Source organism: Triplophysa dalaica, chromosome 21 (assembly GCF_015846415.1).
Source record: "Triplophysa dalaica isolate WHDGS20190420 chromosome 21, ASM1584641v1, whole genome shotgun sequence".
NCBI lineage: Eukaryota > Metazoa > Chordata > Actinopteri > Cypriniformes > Nemacheilidae > Triplophysa > Triplophysa dalaica.
The window spans coordinates 3,352,493-3,380,480 of record NC_079562.1 but is presented as its reverse complement, the minus strand read 5'-3'; the positions used below and the strand labels follow the sequence as shown (position 1 = coordinate 3,380,480).

At 38.1% G+C, this 27,988-nt stretch overlaps 1 protein-coding gene across 1 annotated transcript; it reads right to left on the bottom strand.

The window, feature by feature from the left end:
- Window positions 1–95: 95 nt before the first annotated feature.
- On the bottom strand, window positions 96–27,672 carry iffo2b (intermediate filament family orphan 2b). The gene is made up of 9 exons (XM_056735639.1): window positions 26,756–27,672; window positions 8,492–8,552; window positions 7,162–7,257; window positions 5,567–5,737; window positions 5,303–5,442; window positions 4,864–5,023; window positions 4,569–4,667; window positions 4,164–4,288; window positions 96–3,319 (listed from the first exon to the last, which is right to left on the bottom strand). The coding sequence occupies exons 1-9, from the start codon at window positions 27,214–27,216 to the stop codon at window positions 3,214–3,216; spliced, it is 1,419 nt and encodes a 472-aa protein (XP_056591617.1). The 5' UTR covers window positions 27,217–27,672; the 3' UTR covers window positions 96–3,213.
- Window positions 27,673–27,988: the final 316 nt, after the last annotated feature.

The window sequence follows — 27,988 nt, the reverse complement described above, 5'->3', positions numbered from 1 at the left end:
TTACACAAAGTAACAAATAAAGATCAAGATCAATAAAGAACATCTTTGCAAGGTGTCATTCTGTGCCTCAAATAAAAATCAAAACACAAACTAAACAGAGACCCAACAAAAAAGATTTTATTTCTTTGACCCCAGCACCAATTACATTCATTATGGAAACATACACCAATAGCTCTCACTCCCAATGTGAGGATATACTCAAAAACATTTAAACCAAAAATAATTCCCAAAGTCAAAATAATAAAACCCAAAAATATACTAATAAACAGTGCTGAGAATATGAGAAGGATACAGTTCACGCTGCTTAGTTTGACTTGCATGTCTTATTTTGTAGCTAGTGTTCTTAAAGAAAATGCTGGTTTAATGGTATTTTCTAATAGAGGGTCTTAGAAATTAAACATTTGCTAGGAATTCAAAAACCATTTGTATGATTGTGAGAAGCATTCAGCTTGGCATTTGTGAGAATGTTCAGATGAACACATGTACAAAAACACTAATGCTTAAGAGTCACGAACTTTAAAATAATGATAATATGTGACACAACGGATTAATAAAACCCAACTGTCTAATACCAACTGATAAATTCTTGTATATATGAACTGAGAATAGCTTGACAATGATTTTGATAACTTGACCAACGTTTCTTTACTGTTCTTTCAAAATCTAAAATGATTTGAAGATGGTGACATTCTGGCCCTTAATGGGGTGTGGGACTGATTTAAGACAAAGAAAAAAGCAGCATGATTTAGTCTCCATAAACAATGAAAAATAAAATAAAAAACAATGTTTCAGGTTTAAAGGCAAAATCTCTATTAGTGCATGTTTCAGTTTTCTATGGGGGCGAGCACCCAATGACCCCCAGTGACCCTGAACATTATAAAAACAGGACATTTTTATAAAATTCCAAAAACTGATTTTTTACATCTTTGATAGATTAGGAAATCTAATCCACTCGCTAAAATGTTCATATCCACAAGCTAAACAGCAAACCGTATAGAAGCTTTTGCTAAATAAATTCGATATTTCTCCCAAGCAAAAATAATCATAAAAATAACACTAAACATGTTTTCTGCCTGCAATCTTATTTAATATAAAACTTTTTTTTAACTTCCCTGAAACCATATTTTTAGCTTATTAAATCATTGATCACTCAAATCCCCAAATTTCTTATTAATATGACTAACATATGTAAAACTTATATAAACTATAACCCAAAAACATTCAAGATGAAATGCAAAAAGATCCAGAAGACACCAAGCATGACAAACAAAGGCCACAGAAGTTGAGCAAACAACACACTTCATACAGGCTTCTGTATGGAACAGCGCCCCCCGCTGGCCTTAATGAGTTACAGCACAATATCAATCCACCAGTAATAAAACCCTTACAAAAAATAAGTACATGTACTTGTAGTTTACTTGTGATTTGACAATTCCAATACTACCTGGGACTAAATGTCCCACTTTTTAGTTCACACACGTATACATTTAAGTGTAACATTGATCTTTGAGTACAGAACTGGTTTAAAACTTCGTGCTGCAACTATACTATAAGAGTAGTTTTTATACTTTAAACAAGTTTTCTTTAGGGGAACTTTTCATAATTAGGGTTTATTATTTACATATTCTTTATATTATATTGTTACATTATAAATGTAAATATGTATGTTTATAAGACAATATATGTGAAAAAAGAATTTAATAGGCTACGCAATCAAAACCCAACTAGAAGCTTAATGTTCTGAAATGTTATTTTACATAAAAAGTAGACTGAACGTATATGTTCTTGTCTTAGATTTAAAGTACACTAAAAGCACACTTTAATACTTTTTGTAAGGGTCTCAGTTGATGTGATCATATGATTTTGTAACGTACATCTACATACAATTATTCAGCTGATGTCATCATATATCTTCAGCTACATCCATTTTCTATATACAATCAAAACCTCCACCCTAAACTTTTTAAAACCCTTTGCAAAGAAACAGTTTAGGCAAACGTCCCCATGCCAATAAAAATAATGTGCAAATAGTTGGTAAATACATTTCCAATTGGAAATACAGTAAGGCCATCCAAAATCAACACGCAACATATATAGGCACATATAGCTCCATTAAAGTTGAGATATTGTGTCTATTAAACACTTCTCATCGTGGCAGATGCTCAACAGGACGGGCCGCTGTTCCACAGATTCTGTCCACAGATTAGTCAGTAAACATTGTGGGCCAGCGCTGGCTCGTCGACATGTTAAAACACAGAAATATTATACATAACAGATGAAATTACCTGCGTGGGAAACTAAGGAAGACAAACACAGGTGACACAGATCAGATCCGGAATAAGGCCGACCGTTTGCATAGAACATATCAATCATCCTGCGTTCAACATTCACGACTCTTTTCTTTTCAATGAGATGGCTTCAAAAGGCCAACTTGGTTCTGCAGCACAGTACATAAAAAGTTTTTTATAAAAAGCAAAAGATAATAATACCAAGTGAAACCATTCAGATGTCTTTTATCAGGAAGGTTTTGGTCTGAAACAGACTTTCAATCTGCTCACTTGACAAACCAAAGATTTTCCAGTTTCTAAAAACATTTGGAAAAATGATGCCTGTGGATTTTGAATGTGAATCCTAAGGTGACCAGATGCCCCGATAACAAGTTTTACAAACAACGTCCCACATCTAAAGAGACGTAATCCATTTATTTCATGTAACAATAGTTGTATCTGTGTCGGGGATACCCATATATTTTTTACCCTTATAAATAATTAAGCCATTATAATGAAAGTGATTAGAAAACCAAAGAAAACTGAATGACGTGTTATTGTCAAAAACTTGAGCAATGTTTGTAAATTTGTATATGACAATAGTAAAGACAAAGACTGTGTTGATAATTTTCTGTGTTTAAAAATGATCTCCGTCTTTATTTTTGTTATTGTGGTCATCTGGTTACCCTAGTGTACTCTGATGTATTTGACATTATCGTGTAACACGCTGATGATATCGATGGATCGGTGGAAGCACAGAATCAACCCTCATGAACTCTGCCTCTCTCTGACACTGAGACGGTAGAAAGCACCTACAGGATAATCAGTTTGTGGGAGGGGCCTTGTCGCTCAGTTTTTCTTTGACCGGTAGCGCTGAACACCGTTGGTTGAATACTGAAAGACCCAGAGCTGATCAGGGAGAGGGCGGGACCAGGCTGGGCAGGTATCAGCTGATTGGACCGTCTGTCTCTCCATCCTTGTCTGATTCGTCCTGTATCTCGTTAGTGTTTCCTGAGTCACTGCTGGCCGATGAGCTCGCGGAAGGAGAATTTCTGGAAAGGAAAAATATTAAAAAGAAAATATTGTGTAAATAAATGTGCAGCAAACATCAGTTATTTCAGTTTATTAATAGTTTGAACTAGCGTTTCATTTCTAAATGTTTAGTTTTAATGTTTTTTGTTTACTCTTATTTGTTATGTGTTTATCTTCTTTTTTATGTATTTTTTTGTCATTGCATTATTTATTCATGCAATATTTGTTATTTATTGAACCATTTCAGTTTTAGGTTATTTTTTTTCTAATTAGTCATTTTAGTGCCTCAATATAACATTTCAAATTTTTACTAAGTTTAAGCTTCTTAAATACTTTTTAGGCCTACATTTTATTTCATATTTCATGTTAAATTTACAGAAATATTTCAATATGCTTTAATGATATTTGCTACTATAGTAAAAAGTTTAATACTAACATTAATAAACCTATTCGTCATATATGCATGATTTTTTACATAGTTTTGTGAACAATTATTATTGGAATGATTTTCAATGATTTTCTTGATCATTATTTTATTTTATTTATTCGCAATACAAGCAATTTCACATTTGAGACTTATACTGTGAATGCAGTAGTGCTTCAATTTGCATTTATGTAGAACAGGATTTCAGGCTGATACGATAACTTATTTCTGATGTGTTTTTTGTCATGGCTGTGGCCTAATATTAATATAAATGATACGAGATGAATCATTCTCTGCTATTATGTTTAATTGTGGCATTAGTTGTTAGGGATTGTCTTTAAGATTTGTAATGTTAAAGATCAGTGTGGCACTCGTATTAAGAGCTGCTGTTGTTTTGACAAACGCCTGTCTGTAAAGCTGTGAATCATGGGAAGAATCACCTGCCACCCTTGATCATTCTCCTGCACGTCTCCATCTGAACATCCAGCCCGCGCTTCATACTGCACATATCCACGTACTCGTGCAGATGTCTGTTCATATCACTCTTAGCTGTGGCCAACTCCATCTGAGAAAGAAAAGTTTCAGTTCACATTGAGATCTTCTGTAATATTGACTTTTGATTGCAGACTTTTCAATAATGTCTCAAACGGAGCACAGATTTGTCATCTCTTCGGAAATTCTAATACATACATTACATCTGACTTTTTTTGAAAGACAAATATCTAATACCCAAATTAGACTTGGTCTGCTCTCCATCTTATTGATGTCTATGAAAAATAATTGAGATACTAAAGAGATCTCATTTGTGATTTAAAAAGAATAAATCTTCAAATACAGACTCTTACCTCAATCTCTCCGATGGTTTTCTGGTATTCTTGCTCTCTGTTCTTGAAGAGAGACTCCGTCTCATCAATGAGACTTCCGAGACTGCCGTCCTGAGAGTTCTGAGACAGTGCGAAGAATTTAGAGTTCATTTCACAAACCTTTAAACTGTCCAAAACTAAGGACTGATGCAACACAATAAACACGTACAAAGAACTATACGGTCTAAAGGAGGAAACTTGAAGAACATCTCATTTGGGATTAGATATTTTATGCGCATACGTTGTATTTTTGGGCCGTCTGTGTTAACAAACTCACAGGGTCATTGGCGTCTCCGTTGCAGTCCGGAGCACCGTTGGCGTTGTTAAAAGCACAGGGCACGTTGTAGTTTGTAAAATCCTCCCACAGCAACAGCGTATCGTCATTCTCTTCCCATGTCAAACTGTCACAGTCGTCATCGATGTCGAATGTCTCCCGCCTAGCAACACATGAGTTATCTGAATGTCTGCACGAGAGGTCGGAAACAAAACGAGAGAGAAGAGAGAGAGCAGGACGTGAAGAAGAACACGGACCGCCACCACAGGACAAGACACATGAAGACATGAAAGCAAACACATCCAAACATGCACTCTGAAACAGATCTGAGCTCTACCTGCGGTTCCTCACATCACCACTTGGGGGCATCACAGCGCAAATGTAAAAACCTGCCTGACTTAGGCCTGATCTGAGCTGAATGTGTCTTTGTGTGAGGACTCACAGATGGTTGAGCATGCGTTTCATCTCATCGGTGATGTTGAACGGGACTTCGTCCTCTGATGGGCTGGGATCTGCGTCCATCTCAGACGTTTCCTCATCTGAAACCGGCTTCTTCTCTTTCTTTCGACACGCTACAGCCGTCTGACATACACAAACATAAGTCATGCATGAGAGCCGGAGCTGACGCTATGTGCTTTGAAAAATGCTGCGTCAGCAGGTCTTCTGTTTTGTGGGTCCCGTGTGTGTGTGTGTGTGTGGTACTAACTCTATCTGCTGGTGCTCTGGATGGACTGACGTTGAACATCTTGGACATGTCTTCAGAGTTCCTCTGTTGAGCTACATCACACAGTTTGGCGGTGATATCTATTCTCCTGCAGATGTCCATGTCCACCGTCATGGCCTTCTCATGAATCTTTGTGTCGAGGTCGGACATTTGCTAAACAAAGAATCAAAACTCAGTTTCTGCAAACGTAAAGAAATCTAGTTCTGTATAAACAATGAGCATCTGATGCTGGAGGAGAAAAAAATCGGATTCACGCAGACATGTATCGTATGAGACACAAATTATTTGAAATATTTAAGCCTGGCTTAAATAAAAAGAGAAACAGCAACGTTCACAAATGTGTTACTTTCATGCCCTACAAACACAAACTGCAATGCAGAAAAGAGTCTCAAGTCTTTACTCCGGTTGTGACCAGTGAATAGCAACCTGAGATGTTCTGAGTTCAGTACAAGTTCACGTGGTATAACATCCATTATCACAGAAAATCATTTGCACTTTAAAAAAGTAAAAGTACAATGGAAGAAAATAGAAAATAAAATACCACACTACAGACAGGGTTGCCAGGTCCATGAAAAATCTCCAGTGCTGTGGCAACCCAAAATGAATAAAAACTAGACCTAATATAAACATGTTTCAACTTAAATACGCATATTTATATGCCGTTTACACATAATTCTTTAGTGAATCATACATCCCAATTGAACAGAAAAACGAGAACCTGGCAACACAGAGCCTGCTAAAAAACGCTTTTAAAAGAAAACTGAATGTGCTTAACACAAATACAAGCTTCTCAACGCTCACAGTGCACAACACCTTTGACTTCTATAAGTACAATTACTGCAACACAAACATAACTGTATAAAAAAACAAACAAACGAAAAACCGTGGGATGAGTCATCATTTCTGTGGAATCCCACATGATGTTCTAACGGCTGTCAATCTTATTTTGTATTGAATCTAGAATGTTTTTAACCTCATTAACCTCATGCTGTCAATATTAAACTGTAAACACATCAAATCATAAATCAAATGTCATCGCACACAATTCACGGAGCAACACGTTAGTCTTGTTGTCAAACCACAGGCACGCAACAAACCCGAGTAGATCGCCTACATTAACACATCGTGGGAAACAATTGCTTTGGCTTGTTTGTTTAATATGGTAAAGAGAAGAGGGATCCATCCTCATCTTAGTATTAAGAACCCAAAACAATCGTTTTCCTTTATCCAATCTAATAAAGACGCTTTACACAGCACATCTCTCATTCTCTCTTACTTTCAGATCCAGGACTTTCTTTTGGTTCTCTACAGCTCCGTGCCGTCTGCCACCCTTATGACAAACAGGTTCTACGTCAGTAAATTCAGTGACCCTCATGTTCATTCAGAAATGAAGATGAAGAACACCGAAGTCATAAACCATAAATCCAGATGACATCTGTATAAACGGTTTATAATTATTCTGCATCCAGGTCAGCTGGCATAAATCAGTGTTTGTACATTTGTGACTTGACAGAGACTCTCAGTGTGCGTTTGCCGGTGATTCGCTCATGAGTCTTAAACGGCAGATGAATACTCACGTCGCTCATGAGACTCTTATAGACGACCAGCTCTGCTTTCAATCTGTCGATCTTCTCGTTCAAGTCATCCTGAATGGCTTCGGACTCCTGAGCGTTCTGATGACACAAAGAGCGACGTATGAAAACATCTATCGTGCTTTCTATCGCTAAATACAACACACTTTCATCAGATCTCTGGTTGAAAAGAAATCCATACGGCTCAGGGCAGAATTTAAAAGTCAGGAGCATGTTAGGACTCTCTTGGGAAGCTTCGGTTTTGCTGACCCATAATCCAACACACACACAGATGCAGACGTTCATTGATTTCTCGCTGCGTCAGCGGTGGACGGCAGAGGACGATGTTATACACCTGCATTTTTGTATCGGGGGGGAATTTTGGGATGCAACGCTGGGTCACGTAGGTCCTGATGGGAGAATGGAAACTGTTCTGCAGCTGACGTGGACGTCCGGAATGAAGATATGAGCATGTGTTTAAACATGCCATTTAAAGCACTGACCCAGATTGTTGTGGAGATCACACATGAGAGTGAGAGAAGTTACTCATCTCAAAATTTAGATGCAGTATGAAGTCACACACTAAAGTGGGCCAGCCCCACATTTACATATAAATCAACACGATCTCACAGCAATGTGTAAATATTTTGAAAGGTTGCTAAATTATGTAATTTTATACACGCTTTCTGGTTGAATCAGCTTTGCACAGATGATGGTTTGGTTTAGGGGCGGAGATAAGGGTGGGGCTTCATTAATGCTTTTTTCTAATATTCAGAAAACTTGTATGAAAACCTTCTTAATTAACATTGTAAAAAGATATCATTTGTATGAATTTGTACATCAGTATGTTTGAATACGATCTGCTTTTGCTTCACAATAACCATTTTATGATAACTGTACATTTTTATTCGATTCACACCAGACAAATTCATACGAATCATCCACTACATAAAAATATTTACAAATATATGTGAGATCATTCGAGATTTAGATTCAGTATCGGGTAAACATAATGCAACATAACATCAGTCCATATGACTTTAATAGACTTTGAATCTAAAGCTTTATGCTTTGTGTGAAGTACAGACTAAAATTTAGGTCTCTATAGGTTCAATATAGAGTCTTAGAGACTTTTCGAGTTCATGTCCTGTTTGGTGCTTCAGAATGATGTATAATGTCCGTCCAAATGTATATTATTATATACTATATTATTCTATATTATAACCCACAAACTCTGTTTTGTGCGTTTAAGAATCATCTACAAGGTTACACAGTGAAAATGGCAAAACAAATTAGCATCACAGTGTCTAGACGTGTGGTGTGCAGGTGAGCTCACCTCCTGAAGCGTCTGTATCATCGACTCCATCTGTTCTCTCCTCATCACCTCCTCCTCCCACCTGAAACACACCACATACCTCTCATGAACCTCTCATTTCATTATTTTCTCTTTGAATTTAAAACCAAAAAACAAGACGGGCATGTAAAAACTAATTCATAAAACTAATATTATTAAACCAGATTCCTAGTCGTAATTTTGATTGGACGAGGCACACATAAAATAATAACCAAACTCATGTTGCGCCTTGTAAACCTGAACATGTTCTTCCTGGTCCTGACTTGTTTGAGTTTTTTTACGTACATCACATTACCTTGTGTTTAGTGTTTTGTGTTATTTTCACAAATATATATCTATTGTGGTATTATTGGTATCAAAATCTTTCACAGTGAGAAAATCTTTACACAGTCGACATACATCAGGGATAGATTTTGCAGCACACCATCTGTGTTTCATTCTCAAACATTGATCTTTAAGGTCAGGATTCCTCCGGTAAACCCCTCGGCTCTGTTCTGCTGGCGTCTGTGGTTCGGGCAGATCTGAAACCTAATGCTGCGTGTGAACTAACAGACCAAAACCATCACGACCTGGACAAACACTCACACTGAATCTGTGTGATCATGGTTATGCCACAGCGTATATATTTATGTGAATGAAAACATACACCATGAAGCACACTTGACATATATTGCAATTATTAATATTGGAAAATACGAATGTGTCACAACAGTATTTGTTGTCCAGCCTTCAATCTATTCTGATTTAAGTTCATAGGTATTAAAGATCTCATAAATCTCTACGAGAATCATCACAAACAAACCCAGAAGTAAAATGTCTGGGTGCATTATGCTACCATTACTTTAATGCAAATAATTATCTAATAACTATCTAATAATTATTCATGTCATTAGTTTCTAATAATAAATCAACTATATATTAAAAAGATAAATAGATAATGTGTTCATTACGATCAGCAAACCTCAAAAGTCCTTCTAAAGTTAAAACACTATAGATCAAGACATCACATTATGTTACCCTGTGGCTTCTATCCATTTGGTTAAACGCAAACTGCAAAGTAAATTAAAACCAGGAAACAAGAAACCACAACCTCCCAGAGAAGAACTTCAAACCTAAACCATTAGTAAAACTACGTGACAGCTGTGAAGAGGCATTTTAATGTAAACACTGATGTCAAACGCTGGAGGCTTTCTATCTAAAGAGCTGTAAATCAAATCATTCCCGAGGCATCACTTCCGGTTGCCACGGCAACCATTGAGGCTTCACCAAATTAGTGCATTCAGCGTATCAGCCCCTCCGTCACATTTACTGCCTCCCGTGAGCGATAATGACCCGCTCTCTCACTTCTGTTACCCCGGAGAAGTAAACAATAAACATCTCTCCTCATGGAATGTGGACTGCAGCTGAATGAAGACACGGACTGATCTGATGTCAGCATACTGATTAGTCACAGCGCTTGTGTTCACTTTAGCACTTCAAGTGACTGTACAGACAACTGCTCTTAAAAACACAGAAACTCACACAAAAACAAAAAGAAAGCCCCTGAAGCTGTAAAATGTCACGCTGACCAATAAAAATCAGACCTTTGCCTCACTGTCGCCATAGATGCAATGACACAAAACACACCCCTAAAACCATAGAAACCTCTTTAAAATGGCAAATGACATCATGGTACTGAGCACCTGCAAAGTTACATAAAGATTCATTTTCACCAGAGAATATAAAGAAGTCCCATCCTGCATCTATCTGTCTGTCTGTCTACTTGCATATCAGTCTGTCCGTCTGTCCGTCTATCCATCTATCTATCTATCTGTCTGTCTGTCTGTCTGTCTGTCTGTCTGTCTGTCTATCTGTCTGTCTATCTATCCTGTCCTTATATATGTCTGTCCGTCCGTCCGTCCGTCCGTCCGTCCGTCCGTCCGTCCGTCCGTCCGTCCGTCTGTCTATCTATCTATCTATCTATCTATCTATCTATCTATCTATCTATCTATCTATCTATCTATCTATCTATCCTGTCCTTATATATGTCTGTCTGTCCGTCCGTCCGTCCGTCCGTCTGTCTGTCTATCTATCTATCTATCTATCTATCTATCTATCTATCTATCCTGTCCTTATATATGTCTGTCCGTCCGTCCGTCCGTCCGTCCGTCCGTCTGTCTGTCTATCTATCTATCTATCTATCTATCTATCTATCTATCTATCTATCCTGTCCTTATATATGTCTGTCTGTCCGTCTCTCCGTCTGTCCATATATCTAACTGTCTGTCTGCTTGTGTATCTATCTGTCTGTCTGACTATCTATCCTGTCCATCTGTCTGTCCTTATATATGTCTGTCTGTCAGTATATCTATCTGTCTGTCTGCTTGTGTATCTATCTGTCTATCTGTCTATCTGTCTATCTGTCTGTCCTTATATATGTCTGTCTGTCTGTCTGTCTGTCTGTCAGTATATCTATCTGTCTGTCTGCTTGTGTATCTATCTGTCTATCTGTCTATCTGTCTGTCCTTATATATGTCTGTCTGTCTGTCTGTCAGTATATCTATCTGTATGTCTGCTTGTGCATCTATCTGTCTATCTGTCTGTCTATCTATCCTGTCTATCTGTCTGTCCTTATATATGTCTGTCTGTCTGTCTGTCTGTCAGTATATCTATCTGTATGTCTGCTTGTGTATCTATCTGTCTATCTGTCTGTCCTTTTATATGTCTGTCTGTCTGTCTGTCTGTCAGTATATCTATCTGTATGTCTGCTTGTGTATCTATCTGTCTATCTGTCTGTCTATCTATCCTGTCTATCTGTCTGTCCTTTTATATGTCTGTCTGTCTGTCTGTCTGTCTGTCAGTATATCTATCTGTATGTCTGCTTGTGTATCTATCTGTCTATCTGTCTATCTGTCTGTCCTTTTATATGTCTGTCTGTCTGTCAGTATATCTATCTGTATGTCTGCTTGTATATCTATCTGTCTATCTGTCTGTCTATCTATCCTGTCTATCTGTCTGTCCTTTTATATGTCTGTCCGTCCGTCCATCAATCTTTCTATCTATCTATCTATCTATCTATCTATCTATCTATCTATCTATCTATCTATCTATATATCTATATATCTATCTATCCTGTCCTTATATATGTCTGTCTGTCCGTCTCTCCTTCTGTCCATATATCTAACTGTCTGTCTGCTTGTGTATCTATCTGTCTGTCTGACTATCTATCCTGTCCATCTGTCTGTCCTTATATATGTCTGTCTGTCTGTCTGTCTGTCAGTATATATATCTGTCTGTCTGCTTGTGTATCTATCTGTCTGTCTATCTATCCTGTCCATCTGTCTGTCCTTTTATATGTCTGTCTGTCCGTATATCTATCTGTCTGTCTGTCGATATGTATGTCCGTGTACGCCTGTCTCAATATCTGTCTATCAGTCTGTCTTTCTGTTTATTTGTCTGTATGCCTGTTTATCCGTTCGTTCATCTATCTATCTATCTATCTATCTATCTATCTATCTATCTATAAGTCTGTCTGTCTATTTACATATCTGTCTGTAACATGGAAGGCGGGACGAGAGACGTGAGGCGGGACCGGTGGCATGAGTGACAGTTGGAATCAGCCGTGCGCACACCGGTGCCGCATATCTCACGGAGGAGATCAGGAGTATAAGAGGAAGAGCGTCAGGACTACGAACAAGAGAGGACCAGGCCCGGACATATGTAAAGTTTGTATTATTGTTCTTGTGGCCGCCAGTTGAATGTGAGGTGGCAGCCGGCCTTAATTACATCCGTGTTATTGTTTGTATATTTTGATTAAAGTTTGTCTAACGTTTGACGGTTCCCGCCTCCTTCCTTCCCTACTTTGAACTTTGCTACACTGTCCATCTGTCTTTCCGTATATTAATCTGTCTGTTTGCTTGTCTATCCTTCCGTCTGTATATCTGTCTGTCTATACTGCTGTAGAGTAAGACACTGCTGGTCGTGTCAGGTAGATGCCGGTCACTGAGTCCAGTCACTGCCTGTGTTTGGAGATCACGAGACTCTGGCTGGAGTGATGGTGATTGAACGCTGCAGAGCTCTGCGGGTCACTAGAGTTCATCAGCTGCATCATTTCTTCTGCAGACACAGCCAATCACAGCGCACAGCATCACTTCCTGCCGGGATGCAGAGCGATGTTATCGCCGATGCACATTTTAAATTTGAGCTCCTGGTGATGAATGATTCTGAAGTACAATTCAGTAAACACTGAACCTCATCTCATCTGGACAGAGTCTGGAATGAAAACATACCGCGAACCAGACCCCGGCAGGTCATGCTCAGACGCTCTCATATCCTCCGCTTATATGGACAGCAAGAGCGTATTTTCCGTTTGTTTGAGATGCAAATATAGATGCAGAGCAACCTTACAAGGGCAGACAGCAACACATGAGGATCATGGTGCCAAAAAGTCCCCGCACAGATATCTGACTGATGACGGGATGCTCCAAAAACAATCCCATCATGCACTGCAAAAAAAACACACTGTGACAAAACACAGCGAGACCAACTGAAAATTCAATAAACAAACAAAAAAAGTTTACACACTATCAGACAACAAGAACACTTTTTAGTGTGTAGATTAGATCTGTTTGGATCTCAGCCATGACTCATTTAGATGCTAGCACACATTGTGCTCCTGTTCTCAAAGGAAGCGTGGAACCTATTCCCTCATTCTCATTTATTCAGTCCTCTGTTGATCTGAAATACTGCGGCACATGCAGGAACCAGGAGTCTCAGAAATGCGAGATCAGTGGTTTGTTTGTATGTAGAAGTGAGCGCACACATGATTAATCTGAAATCTATAGGACATCACGCATCCTTCTGCACTCGATGTGATAAATCACATACACACACGCACACACACGCTCTGTGATTTATTACCAATACTCTTGCTGTGACTCGTTCATTCGCCCTTCTGTGACAGGACCCGACGTCTTCAGCTTGTGAGTTAAAGCATGTCTTGAGCAAATATTCCACATTGTCCTCACAAACCAACATCCAGCTTCTTCTTTATGGCTAACTACAAATTTTTCCAGTATGTATTATACCAATTTTGTATATGCAAGATATATTGCATATGATTTTGTTTCTGCTGTGTGGTTTATGGACTGTTATGGTGCTTGTTTAGGACCACAATCAAAATAATTCACCTTCAAAGTGATAGTTCATCCAAAAATGAAAATCTTTCTTCTACAGAACAAAAGAAGATATTTTGAAGAATGTCTGTAACCCAACAGAGGCGGCACCCATTCACTTCTATTGTATGGACACAGAACCAATGCAAGTGAACGAGTGCCGTGACGAAGTCTGTGATTTTATCCTCAAGAAACATTTATTTTTTTGAGAATTTAACTCTTACAAATTTATTTCAATTTTTCTAAAGAACATTCTTATTTTTACATAATGAATTGGGCTCCACGTCTGTACCTCTGAACTTCGATGCTCTTCACTAAGAACAACAATAGCGATACCTGTCTTAGCAAGCAGTGATAATGACATAAGAGCTGTTATTAAGAAACACTGTAAGCGTTGATGTTATAAACCACATGAGCAGGTGAAGACAGAAACCAGAAACCACAAGAATGTCTCCGCTGTAATAAAGTCATTTACGTGTTCCTCTGAATGGAATAATTATTATTGTGCAATTATATACTGTTAATAGGGAAAATCAGTTATAACCCGAAGAGCATTTACATAATTGTGTAGAACACAAAAGTAATGCAATTGAACACAATAGAAATAGAACGTGCAATAGAAAAACACCACTTTAACCCTGGGACAATTCATCTGGTTGATTCATATTTACTCAATCTGATCCAGTAGCCACAACTGATGGAATGACTGTGCTGTCATTTTTACCTAAACATTCATGTAGAACAAAAAAAATATCCGGTTGACAAATACAGCTTATGCGGGATATGTAGGTTTAGAAGCATGGTAGCTGGTTTGTGCTGGTTTAAGCTGGTCATGTGATGGTCATGTTCTGGTTTAAGATGGTCATGTGGTGGTCCTTAGCTGGTCATGTGCTGGTTTAAGCTGGTCATGTGGTGGTCCTTAGCTGGTCATGTGGTGGTCCTTAGCTGGTCATGTGGTGGTCCTTAGCTGGTCATGTGCTGGTCCTTAGCTGGTCATGTGCTGGTCCTTAGCTGGTTTAAGCTGGTCATGTGCTGTTCCTTAGCTGGTCATGAGCTTGTTTAAGATGGTCATTTGCTGGTCCATGGCTGGTTTGAGCTGGTCATGTGCTGGTTTAAGCTGGTCATGTGCTGGTTTAAACTGGTCATGCACTGTTCCTTAGCTGGTCATGTGCTGGTTTAAGATGGTCATATGCTGGTCCTTAGCTGGTCATGTGCTGGTCCTTAGCTGGTCATGTGCTGGTTTAAGCTGGTCATGTGCAGGTCCTTAGCTGGTTTAAGCTGGTCATGTGCTGGTCCTTAGCTGGTCATGAGATGGTTTAAGCTGGTCAAGTGCTGGTTTAAGATGGTCCTGAGCTGGTTTAAGATGGTCCTATACCAGCTCAGGACCATCTTAAACCAGCACATGACCATTTTTAAGACTAGCTCATGACCATCTTAAACCAGATTAGGACCAGCTAAGGACCAGCATATAACCATCTTAAACCAGCACATTACCATCTTAAACCAATAAATGACCATCTTAAACCAGCACAAACCAGCTACCATGCTTCAAAACCTACCTACCAGCATATGCTGTATTTTTCAACAGTGGGGCACAGCCAAAATACTAAACTTTAACTACTGTCACTTAGCAAAGAATTATCATTTCTAAACTGTTGTTTCAACTAATGTTTAGGTAAAATATGGACAAACCCAACAGCTCAACTATGGGTTGAACAAAAACAACCTAGACTTGTACTATGCTACTAGACAAAACTAGAACAAAATGTATAATTTGTCTAATGGTCAACTTTTTAACAAATGCATACATGCCCATCAGTTTTAAAGCTACCAGACATAAACTCAAATCCACAAAACTCTAATAGGGAAATGATAGTATAAAACAGGAGTGAATGAACACATGACTCATCTGAATCCCATCAGGCCTCTCATCTTCCTGGAGAAACAGAGCACACGTCACACATACAGAACTGCAAATAGAGCAGGAAAAAATAGCCCACACCTCAAAATGATCTCTGACAGGATCGTTGGCGTTTGACTGGGAGTTCATCTCAACGTCTAAACTCCAGACCCGTGAGAATTTACTCTTATGATCACATCTGTGAAGTTTACACTTCATTCAGAGAATCCATTTCTATTTCTATCTTGACATAATGTTTCCAATATGTGAAATGTTGAAGCAATATTGACTATCACCCTCTTGACTCATTATTTGATCAGACTGTCAAAAGTTAATACACTTGTCTCAGTCTGTGAATACTCATGTTTTTGGGATTTAGTTTTCAACACAAATTCATCCTACCAAATTTAAAGAACATTATTTGAAAATGTAACACTGATATCTTTAATATTGACTGAATATTGACTTGAATATTATTTCTGATAACAAGCGAAATAAGACGAGAAGAACCGTTACTTGGCTTAACTTGTCTCTCCGATATTTTGAACCTAGACTGCGATACCAAGCTCAACCACTAGATGTCAATGTACCATATGGTTTGCGTCAAAACTACATGAAACTACTAAATTGTTTATTCAATAAAATAAACATACAACAAAATTAAACAAATCGTCTATTTAATACACTTATTATAAAGTAAAATAATCATAAAAATTAGGGATGCACCGAATATTCGGCCACCGAAAATTTTCGGCCGAAAATGGCCCAAAAGTGCATTTTCGGCCGAAAGACTTTTATCACCGAAACAATACGGCCGAAATGTTGTGATGACACAAACAGATACCTCTCCTTTGATGCATCTGTAGCGGACGTTATTCCTTTAATCGCAGCACTAAAGCGTCTCCTAAACTGCATGCACCCTCAGGGCTCTAGAGTGCGACCAATATTCCTTTACGTGTGTGAACCAGAGGTCGCGTAATCCGAAAGATTCTTTGTCATTGACAGATTTTATTACCAGTGACGTCGTCATTCTGGCAGATTACAATGAGGGCAATTTGTAAACACCCGTTTCCCTTCAGCGTGATATGCTCGTGAAGCGATCTGCGTGTCGTTGTCTTCGACTGACTAGACATGTGATGCGATTTGGGAAAACCCGTCGGATGTCACGCTGGGACGCGGGAAAGACAGTTCACCTATCAAAGTAAACCACATAACATGAAGAATGAAGAAGTATTAATGCACATTTCCCGCCAGTCCTGTGTAAACTATGGCATGCAAAGTTTTTTATACAATGTTTTCGTGAGATGACAGAGCTCCGCGTCTACAGCACCAGGAGTTATGCCCGCTCCACTGCTCACGCGAGCCGGACCGCGATCGCAAAACATACAAGAGATGATCAAAAGTCCAGACACTATGCACATGATAAACAACTTAAAACTTGCTTCACTGCTTATTATTTGTTGTCCGTAATGTTTCCTCGTGTAGTGATAATGGCAGAGCTCTCGTTCTTTTAATGTGCGCTGCACCATTTTCTGTACTTTCGTTTTATTCAAACGGTTTTTTACAGTATTTTTATAGACTTCAACACTAGGAAATGTTTTTTTTACTAAATTGTTATAAGAGTAAGTCTCTTACCACTGTAAAGTGATTTTTACTTGTGATATTGGACTGTTGGGCTTTTATTTTCATAACTTAACTTTAAACACGTTTTTCTCCAAATTCCGTTCCTGAACATCATAGCGCTTCAGACGACAGAATAAGTTGGTTATTCTATTCTTACGCTACTTATTATCAACTTTGCACATCTGCAATTCTTGGTGCATTTGTTGTTGTTAAAGTTCTACAGTTAATATATGGGCTATGGGAGTCTTTGTTTGGATACACTATTATGTTGAAGGCCTACAGAGAAAATATTGTTGTATCTTTAAGCAGTTGCACTTGAATAGTCTGAATAGACTTTCTTGTAGTAGTCCTACAGAGAAAAATGTAAAATGCACTTGACCTAAATGCACTTTGTTTTCATGAGAGAACATTTAATTGTACAACTTTTCAGCAGGCCAGTACCCTGTACATTATTATTTAATATACACATGAGTGGGGTCAAGTTAAACATCTTTGTTGAATTTTATTTTATACTGTGCATTGTTGCAATGTGCTAAATAAATATTTGCATAATTTCTAATTGATTTATTCTTTGAAACTTTAATTATGCAATTGCAATGCCTTGATTTTAGTAAAGTTAGTACACAGTAATAGCCATAAATGCAAGGGTACTAATAATTGGCCAAATTTCTTTCGGTGTTTCGGTTTTCGGCTTTCGGCCTTGGTTTCCTCTTTTTCGGTTTTCGGTTTCGGCCAAGAATTTTCCTTTCGGTGCATCCCTAATAAAAATGAATATTGACATCAACTAATAAAATATAAATAGTTAATTATAGACAATAGCCAAACTCAGACCGGAAGTTAACTGGGGGTCAGGGGGTCAGGCGATTGCTCGTCCGATGAAACGGTCTATAAAACTGGAATAAAAGATTGCACATCTTTATTAATATATGGGTATATCACGATACCACATGTTACAATACATTATACCTATACATTTAACTGCTGTATATGGTGAACCAGTTTTTCATAATGAACACCAACTTTTATGCCTTCATGCTTTATTAACCCAACGATAAATGAGTATTCTGATAAAAGCTCAATCTTTGATTCACTCTTTCCTCCAGCTAACTGTATGTCAAGAAAGTTCTTAATACTACATTTACGTCCAACAAAATAACCTAATCCCAAGAAAACTGTAACAAACCCATTGATATGAGGCAGACAATGAAAACAGGTGCCATCCCACAATCTCTATTTCCACAAGCAAAGGGTGTGAAAATAAACATAACAAGTGGTATAATAAAGAAAACAGAATGATCTGGAGACTCGCATGTGTTTTTAGTGATGAATGGCACAGCTGTACTCACACATGTGGAAAACAGGTGTGGACATCTGATACAAGTAACACACGCATGGTCATTCAATATCACGGCAAATGGTCAAGTAAAAATATCTACAGCAGGAGTCTCTAACCTTTTATATGGGGTATCTGGATTAAAAAAATACCCTAAAGGGCTATTTGTAAAGAAACATATTTAGAAACAAATGAGTTTATTGCAATGTAAGTCGCTTTGGATAAAAGCGTCAGCCAAATGCATAAATGTAAAAAGGAAATTTTAAACGTCACGGATAATCTAGGTCCGGCCACCAAAATACGGCATGGGTTCAGCAATCCTCACGAGATCCAGCTATAAACAAATTCATTATCTCATCATTAAACAGCCTGGCAGTAAAATCTCATCTGCCCTGCGGCGTTTATCCATCATCTGTCCGCCCAGCACTGTCCTCACCCCAACACACCTCAACAATTTCTAAATGAACAAGGCGTGGCAGCTAAATACTTGTGCATGTTAAGTCTGAACAAAAATTCTCGCCAAAAATCGTTTAATTGTTTTACTAACTTGTTACTGCGACCAAGAGCGTTTAAATACGAGTTGATCCTGTGAGTTTACCTGCATCGCTGATGCTCACGGCCATATTATTCATTCCCGAAACATTCATGAACAGGAGGGCTAACCACATTTAAAGACCACGTGCTATCCTTCAGTTGTGTGTTTTTTTGTAACGTGGATATCAGGACTTGTTAAGACGTATTCATAACAGCATTGCGTCAAGTAAGTGAATGAAGTGATAGAAGCGCACGTCATTTGTCCCCAGAATTGAATATGAACTTTTAAGTGCTTGTATATACAGTTTCTTTTGTAACCATGTTTTTTGGTAGAATGATTGTAATTTGTATAACCAAACTTTTACCAAAAATATAACTGTTAAACTATGTGTTGTATCATGTACAACTCGCATAACTTTAATTTATTTCATTGCTCTCAAGTTATATTATTAAATTCCCTTTTCAAGTTGAATATATTTATATTAAAATATAGATTTAGGAAGATGTTGCCCTCTTAGCTTGTTTAATGGCAGCTTAAAGACAAGATATATTGAGGTATAATTTTCTTTAAATGCAAAGCTTTGAATGGATCAGCTCAACATAAATTAAAACATTGGGAAAATACTGTAAGTTAAGATCTTTATTACAGAAGGGTGGATTGGGAAATAAAATTAACTCAACAAATGTAATGTTTCTAAACAAAACCCAAACAACGAGCAACAGGATTTAATCCTTTTGCTGACCTACAGTTTCTCAATCAGTTTCTGGTTTTGTGCCAGAAAGGGTGAAAGCTTCAAGAGCTAATACCAAATTCTCTTTAGAAGTTGAAGTGTAGATGGTCGATAATGCATTAAAACGAAGAAAAGTGACCTTTAAATCACCCAGAATTCAGCCTGAAAAGCAAAATACTAAAGTGGGGTCTGTAGGGTCCGTCTCCAAAATCTGATTTGATGAATCAAATTCAAAGGTCCTGCAAAAGCCAATACTTGCTTCATTGAGATGTTAAAAGCAAATCACGGAGAGGACGAGGGTGTTGTCTTCACACACACAATGTTTTTCCCCAAAAGTTTACACCTTTCCAGACACGGGTGTGAGCCGGGATGAGACAGCAGGTGGGGTTGGGTGGACTGTATGACTCTTATATTACAATATAAATGTGCATCTTTTTTTGAAAATAGAGCGTTTTACCTTCTTCAGATGGTACAATAATAAGCTGAAATCAGTTTTATGGTTTTCTTCTTCCTGCAAGATCTTTACCATAAAAGCCGCACCCTTAATAACAGCAACTGTGTGTCTTGACCTGTCAGGAACACACCCTGATTTGTTTATTTCTCCAAGTTTCCTAATCACCTTCACTTAAATAATACATTAATGTAAGTAATTTCTGTCTACTAATGGCACACAAATGCAGTTTAAGCACTAGAGAAGAGTCTCCACTGTCTGACCCGTATCTACATCAGAAGGTGTGATGTTAGAAGAATGAACTCAAAGCATCACGTAAGATGACCTGAAATCATTAGACAACCCTTAAACCTCAGCCGGTCATGGATGAGACATGACGCATTGTGATGATAATACCCAAAGTTCACGTGTATCAGCATGACAGAGATCAGTGAAGATCAAGTGAATCTGAATCAGTGCGGCCAACCCTAAACATCACCACATGTCCATTACACAGGTGTGAGAAACACTGCTGTTCATCTTTACACATCCAAGCTTTCATTGATAGATTTGCAGTGCTGTCTGTCAAGAGGATAATCTGCCTAACCAACCCTGAAACATAACAGTCAGTGGAACTAAGAAACAGAGTTCATGGGCCTGTTATGTTCAAGACTTTATATATTATATATGATTTATATTCCAGCTCAGAAATGATCAAATAATCACATGTGCTTTCTTAAAACATCAGTTCTCTTTCATTTTTTACGCACATGCTCAATAGCTACTTTTTAATTTGAACTAAAAATAAATAAATGAGGGATGCATCTTTATGTTTGTTATACTTTTAGAAAGATATCACTGATTTTTTTTTGTCTTTGGTGACAAAACACAGTAGGGCTGCAGGGTTATGGGTAAAATAATTAGCACGGCTATTTTGCTCTACAGTTTAATCGCGGTTATTAAACAAGATTTTTTTGTCAGGTCAGAACTTTTGTTTTTAATTCACGCAGGATGGTTATTATGCTTTACAGCCAATGAATATGGATTAATCTGCTGCCATTGAACTTCTTCAACACCGTGTTTCAAAGCACAAAAATAAATCATCTAAAACTCACTAAAATGAACATTTTGTGACCTTTGGAATGAAACCTTGCAACTCCATTTTTGACTTCTTGTTCTTTTATAAACCATTACTATTAGTCACCCTTCATGTTTGTCTGTGGGTTTTGCAAAAACGTATTAAAATAATATAAATGCAGTGGGAAATGTTTGAAAGATACAAGCTTTTCTGACCTTATCGGGAGTTTTTTGCTTGCTTTTAAAACATTAATATCACAACGATTATGCTCCATTAATTGTGGGAAGCATAATCATGATTAAATGATTAATTTTGCAGCCCTAAAACACAGTATTATGTAGTCTGAATAATAAAAAAAACAGAAGGCAGATGACGTTCTCTACATTTTTATCGTCCTTTGAATTTTCCTCACTATGCCATCAATTGACTAAACAGTAATATTTGTAATTATGGGAAGAAACGTTTCTGCAACACTTCACACAGTCTTAATAAGCCTCATGAGAAACTGCTCACGCCGTTCAGCTAATGAAAGCTTTAATTTTTAACACGCAGTGCTGGTATCGACGTCAACCAAAATTCAACCTCAGGGTTCTCGCATTGATCCGCAGCACTGAAGCTAAATTCAGCGGCGATTCAATTATTCATGGAGGAGAAAATTCCGGCCGGTTTGACATGTGCGGATGGATGTGACCCTTCTGAATTTGGTCGTGTCATTTATGTTGTTATTTCCAAAACTGGGACTGCGTTTAAAACAATTCTGTATTTACTATTTGAAGGCAATTGCATCCGATATCGTTTCATTCTCTGAACTAGTTACAACATTTCTCTCAATTTCCAAATAAAAAAAAAGCAATGTTTGGAGATATTGAAAACTGCAAGGAAAAACAACGAAATTCATATCAATGTTTAAACAACACATAACTTATAATTAACACGTGTAATTTAGGATCAGTCAAATATCAACACATGATGGAATAAGCCTGATTTTTCTTTTTTTGTTGCATACTGTGAGTCTTTTCACATTGATGGATGACTTATTGTCCTTCTGAGGTTTGTTTCTGTTGAAATTCAACATACACTGGACATGTGTCGACACAATAGATGCAGAAATGCATGAGATTTGATTTAACTGGAGTGATCTCTTGCTTTTTCCATGGCTGTATAAGCATTTCGTGAGGAACATATATGAATTTGTGCTCATTTGACTTCAGTAATGCGATCCTGCAGAACACACACATAACAGTGACCCTATGCAGTCACACACAAACACACACACACACACACACACACACACATATCAGTGTCCCTCGCACGCACACACGGTAGGGATTGACAAACCCCATCAATCTACACTCTCTCTATAAACAGACACTGCAAGGCTGTTGGCCGTTCACACCGGAAGACTCGGCAGCTATGCTGTAGATACATGTGTCATAAAAACACTACAGCACCAATACAGACCTGCACATTCCCTGTATCACCATGATGTCTTTATTCTTACATTGATGATAAAGAGAAAGGTGGTTTTAGCGATGGAGCAGAACAGATATATCTCTGTAGTGTTTAACAAATCAATGAACCTCTCAACCTCAGCAAAGCTGAACAGGCGTTGCACGTGGATTATCACACACTATTCTGACAATGCAAAGTCACCCAACATCTCGTGTGTTTTATGAATCCGACTCTTTCATACAACAAGCATTTCACAGCATCATTAAAACAACCTTTGTCCAATTATGTGTAGAATGAAAAGCAACATTTATATCTGCAGTTCTGATGATGTCTGAACGATATCACATTCTCTGGGAGGTTACAGAGTTTGCTTCAGCGACCAAATTTAATTTCAAAACTCCAGATTTGCACATCCATTTCATTTTCAGTGCTCTGATCAAAAAGAAACGAACTGTAGTTGTATCTAAATTCATCCTCCATTTCCTTACAGACAAAGACCGCACGCTTTTATTTCAATGGCACATCTCATTAACTAAATATTGTGCAGAATAAAGACTTTAACCTCAATAAACGAGCAATAAACGTGTAAATCCCTTCTTATTTAAAACACAAGTATAACTCTGAAATGAGGCACAACTAAATCGAAATATCCATCAAGACATAATTCATTTTCTTTATTCTTCACACATGCACACGTACTATATCAAACACGAAAGAAGATATTTTGAGAAATGCCTCGGTGGTTTGTGTATAAACAATCAATGGAAGTCAATGGGGGTCTATGTTTTTTGGCTATCAACGTTCTTCGAAATATCTTCTTTTGTTTTCTGCAGAAGAAATAGGTTTGGAAAGACATGAGAATGAGATTTTTTGTATTCCTGTTTAGGCGTGTTTGAGTATCACAACTTATCTGATTATTTGTTCATCATCGGCCATCTGTTTTTCAATCTCAGTGTATCTGTGGAAGTGAATTATATGTGTGTAATACGAGAGAAGCTGATCTACATGCAATAAAGTCAAAGTCAGCATTAAAGATCAGCAGAGAGGTCAGATATGAAGAACTACAGACGCGGCCGGAAGAAAAAATACATAGACATGAAGTGAAGACTGGAAACTTAAGATAGGCTACTAATATTATATGATATATACTGAATACTTATCGTACTCGTGTACCATAGTATTTTAATGCCTTTCCAAGCAACGATACCCAAACTAGACAAATTACATCGATTACACATGTATTCTGTTTCATAAGCACATAATGGGCAGCTGCATCACATCATTAGTTTGATCATTTCAATGCATGTGAATCTCTAGTGTGTTGTGTACAGGCTTACAGGACTCTATTAGACCTATTAGCAGTATTGTAATGGATATGTAATTTCAGATCATTTTGTGCAATTATGTTTCAAGGAATTTTGGCCACAAGCTGTTTGTCTGATGACACACATTCGAAGTTAAAGCGTTGCTGAGCAAATCATTTTGCTTCTTTTCTTTGTGGTTGCTTTTCGGTACTCTGGATGGTAACAACTACGTCTCTACTTAACAGCACAAGTATGTAAGCTGCGTCTCAATTTGCTCATTCACTATTACCTATATAGCGAGTGCTAAATAGTCCACTATATGGGGAAGTAAATGAAAATGAGAGAACAATTTCGGCCAATGACGTAATATATCCTGAGCCTGACAGTACTGTCGCAGACATTCGTCACAATGCTTATATTACACCTGTGTGGCTTTATGGATTGTTTTGAAAATGGTAGTTAAAGTTCACTTTGATGTTATTGGTCACGATTATTGTATTAGTTTTTAATAAAGAGAACAAAACTACATTTATTATGTTTATTACTTAATATATTTATAATAAAACACTGCCATATATAACATTCATTTAATCTGTTTATTCTCAAAAAGTAGAAAATAACTGTCAACCAGAACAAACACAAGTGTATAAATATAAACGTACATTCGTGGCTTTGACGGTCACTCTCCTCCTGATTCTAATCAGACGGTTGATTGGAAATGTATCATGGGAAATATCGGATGTACACTCAAAATCAGAATGCATTGTGGGTAAAAAGTAGTGAACAAATGTAAAGAATAAGTTGTTTACTCAGAACTCGGATAACAAAATGGTGGACACCTAGAGTTTCAGAAGAGATGTCAGCAATGTGTCAAGCTCAGCTCAGATTTGTCAAGTCTGCAATCAAAAGTAAATATTATTTAAGATCTCAATATATGAACTCAAACATTTCTCATAAAATTGACCCAAATCCAGATTATTTCACCCCAGCACTCTACATTAATTCAACCCCTTCCTACTCTTCACGTGTTTCAACAATTACGCTCATTTGTTTCTTGTTCAACTGAGAACTCCAACAAATCTCATGAGCAATGAAAAAGCAACATCAGTTTAATCGCTCACACTCACTTCAACAAACCACATCACTTCTAACAGTCTAAGCAACATCATGACTAATCACAACAGCTTAACTAACAGGTGTAAAACGTCCATTATTAACCCCTTCACTTCTATAAATGCTTGTTACAAAGTCACAAAAACATTCCTGCATACAGTACCGCACCGAAAAAACTTAAAGGTTTTCGGCCCTGACTGAATGTCCTGTATGATAACAGTCACAGATGACAGGCAGGGACATGAGGAGAACACCATTAATGTTAAAGTTCATGAATGACCAGGATGTGATGCACACAGGAAGCAAAAGGATGAACGAAGAGGAAGATCTCCTCTCCGCTCCTTTATATGTGTTTGTTGTGGAGGGGTACAGGAGCAGCATTTGCTCGTGAGTCAGCACATGCCTGGGTAAAAATGGACAGTTTCAACAGAAACACACACATTCACTGAGTCATACATTAATACAGCCCATTCAACTTTCTCATTCACAAGCCTGTCAAGAAGCGTCCCGCTCATATTTCAACTCAAACCCTCATCAAGACAAAACATTCAAAGGACATTCGGATCTTTATTTATGACCCACAACGAACTGAACAATGCAGAAATTCACTCTTGGAAAGATTCTGTCTCAACTCAAAAGAACATGCAATCCACATTTAATTTGCTTTACAGGTGCGGAAGGATTTCACTTTGATCACGTTTTGTGGTTTTCGGCCTAACTCTTCGATAAACTTCCCCCTTCCCATTTCAGGTAGTTTGTCAAGGAGAATCTTACTTTTCCAGGTCACTTTCCAAAACATTCTTTTGGATTTTCACAATCCAGATTGTCACTGCTTATCAATGTGGATGTAAAAACTTGACAGATTCTCATGTCATTGTCATTACTTTTCTACAACAGATCTGATCTCCCATTAAAAATTAAAAATGGTCCACATATCTCAGAATTCTCTTGTGGTTAAACCTCTGCTCTGTGTGGGGTTGGACACATTGTGAAAAAAGTCAACCAGCAGGCTGGGCAATAAAAAAAGCTCTATAAAATCTGCTGCAAAATTTCGTGACAATTCTGCATTCATTACTTTCAGCGTAATACTGACACTCCCTTCATACTGTGCTTGAAACAGGCTTGGTTTGTCTTCTTAAAAAGATAATATTTTGATTTACAGCCACAAAATGCTGAGATTACGGCTTGTGTTAGTCAGTGTTGACTGTCATTTGTCAAATAATGCCATATGACATCATCAAAAGTAGTCGACTACTGATCATTTTAATGATAATTAAGCTTATCATTACACTGGAAAAACGTTGCTCATGCAAGCTCACCAACACACCTACGGCCAAATAACCTAAAAACAATTTATCTGGCCTGGATGGACTCAAAACTGGGCCCTTTGATATTTGCTGTTCTCATGCCAAGATATTCTGCTGCAATGAATCAGTCTCCCCAGAAATGTGTCCGGCAGGCTGATTTTAGGCCTATTGAACTTTAACAAAACAAGAGCTGGCACCAGAATTCAACTTGGGTTAAAACGAACCAACGCTTATAATAAAACAACATAAATAATCAAATTTGACCGAAAGTGTGTCTGTTTTACTCACTTTTTCCTGTACTCCTCTCTCTCCCGTTTGACTTTGGCCAGAAAATTATACAGAGCTCTCAGTTCTGGAGTGATGGTGTCGATTTGGACCCCGACCCCGTCCGGGTGGGTCCAGGTGACGCCGGGCCCCTGGACGGTCTGTACACCCTCTCCACTTCTCAAAACATGCCTAAAACTCCAGATGTTGCCAGGCAGTCTGGATTCCTGGGAGTCGGTTTGGACACCCACCTCACGGGAAAACGAGTAGCTCTGATACCTCTGACTCGAGGCTTGCTTCAGCTGGCTCTCCAGAAGTTTGTTTCGTCTCTCCAACTCGTGGACTTTAGCGAGAAAGCAGCGGAACCTCAGGTTGAGGGTCTTCAGGACGTGAATATTGGAGCCCAGGTCGTTGCGCAGCGCTCTGGGTACCGCGTCCGATTGCGCAGCGCCCAAAATCCCCTCTCCAAACAACAACGAGCTCATACTTTTATGAAAAAATACAAACGATCTATAAAAACTTACTGTATTGAAATCATTAGAACACTCTCCAAAGTGGATGTGTCCATGCAGTCTTCTTTACTTGCGCAAAATCCTCCGAGCGTCATTGAGCAGAAACAAGCAATGCCAGCATTATCTGTCTATTCTTGCGGGGGAAAGCATCATTTTCTCGGTGGAAGTGAGATGGTTTGAAGGAGTGTCAGCTCATCTTCCCAGTGTGTGACTCTGTGGCTCATCTGGAGATCTGCGGCTCATCTCATTGATAATAACGCAGCACGTGTTGCGGATGCTCAAACTATCCGATCACGCTGATGTTATTCTCATGGTTCTTGTGTTTTGGTCGGATGGGCCCAGTGATCGCAGGACCGTTTTATACCCCACGCTACCGGCGCGACGGGATCGTGTTTCATGGTCCTAAAGAGGGCAAGTGGAGATACCGCATCAAACTCTCCGCCCCCATCAGCAAAGCGCGCACGCCTCACCGGGACGCGGAGACGCGCATTCGCGCACCCGGGAGGAGCTTTCCACAGCAAATCAATATTTTTTCTTCACCCCGAATTAAATATTTTGAAAATATTTTATTAAAAGTAAGATTATTATGACAATAAAGTAAATAAAAAATTGTACCCTTAATAAATTGGTCAAGTCATCTTTATTTATATTATGCTTTTAACAATTGTCATTGTAACAAAGCATCTGTACATAAAACACATTGACTATAAGCAAAATATTTAAAGCACAATAAGGGAGAGAGAAA

What these genes read in the sequence shown, in the direction of transcription:
- iffo2b (XM_056735639.1), bottom strand. Translation starts at nt 27,216, where the DNA reads ATGAGCTCGTTGTTGTTTGGAGAGGGGATTTTGGGCGCTGCGCAATCG. An exon ending in AGAGAGGAGTACAGGAAAAA is followed by an intron (nt 8,553 to 26,755) that starts GTGAGTAAAACA and finishes GGTGTGTTTCAG; the next exon opens with GTGGGAGGAGGAGGTGATGA. An exon ending in ATAAGAGTCTCATGAGCGAC is followed by an intron (nt 5,738 to 7,161) that starts GTGAGTATTCAT and finishes TTCTTTGTTTAG; the next exon opens with CAAATGTCCGACCTCGACAC.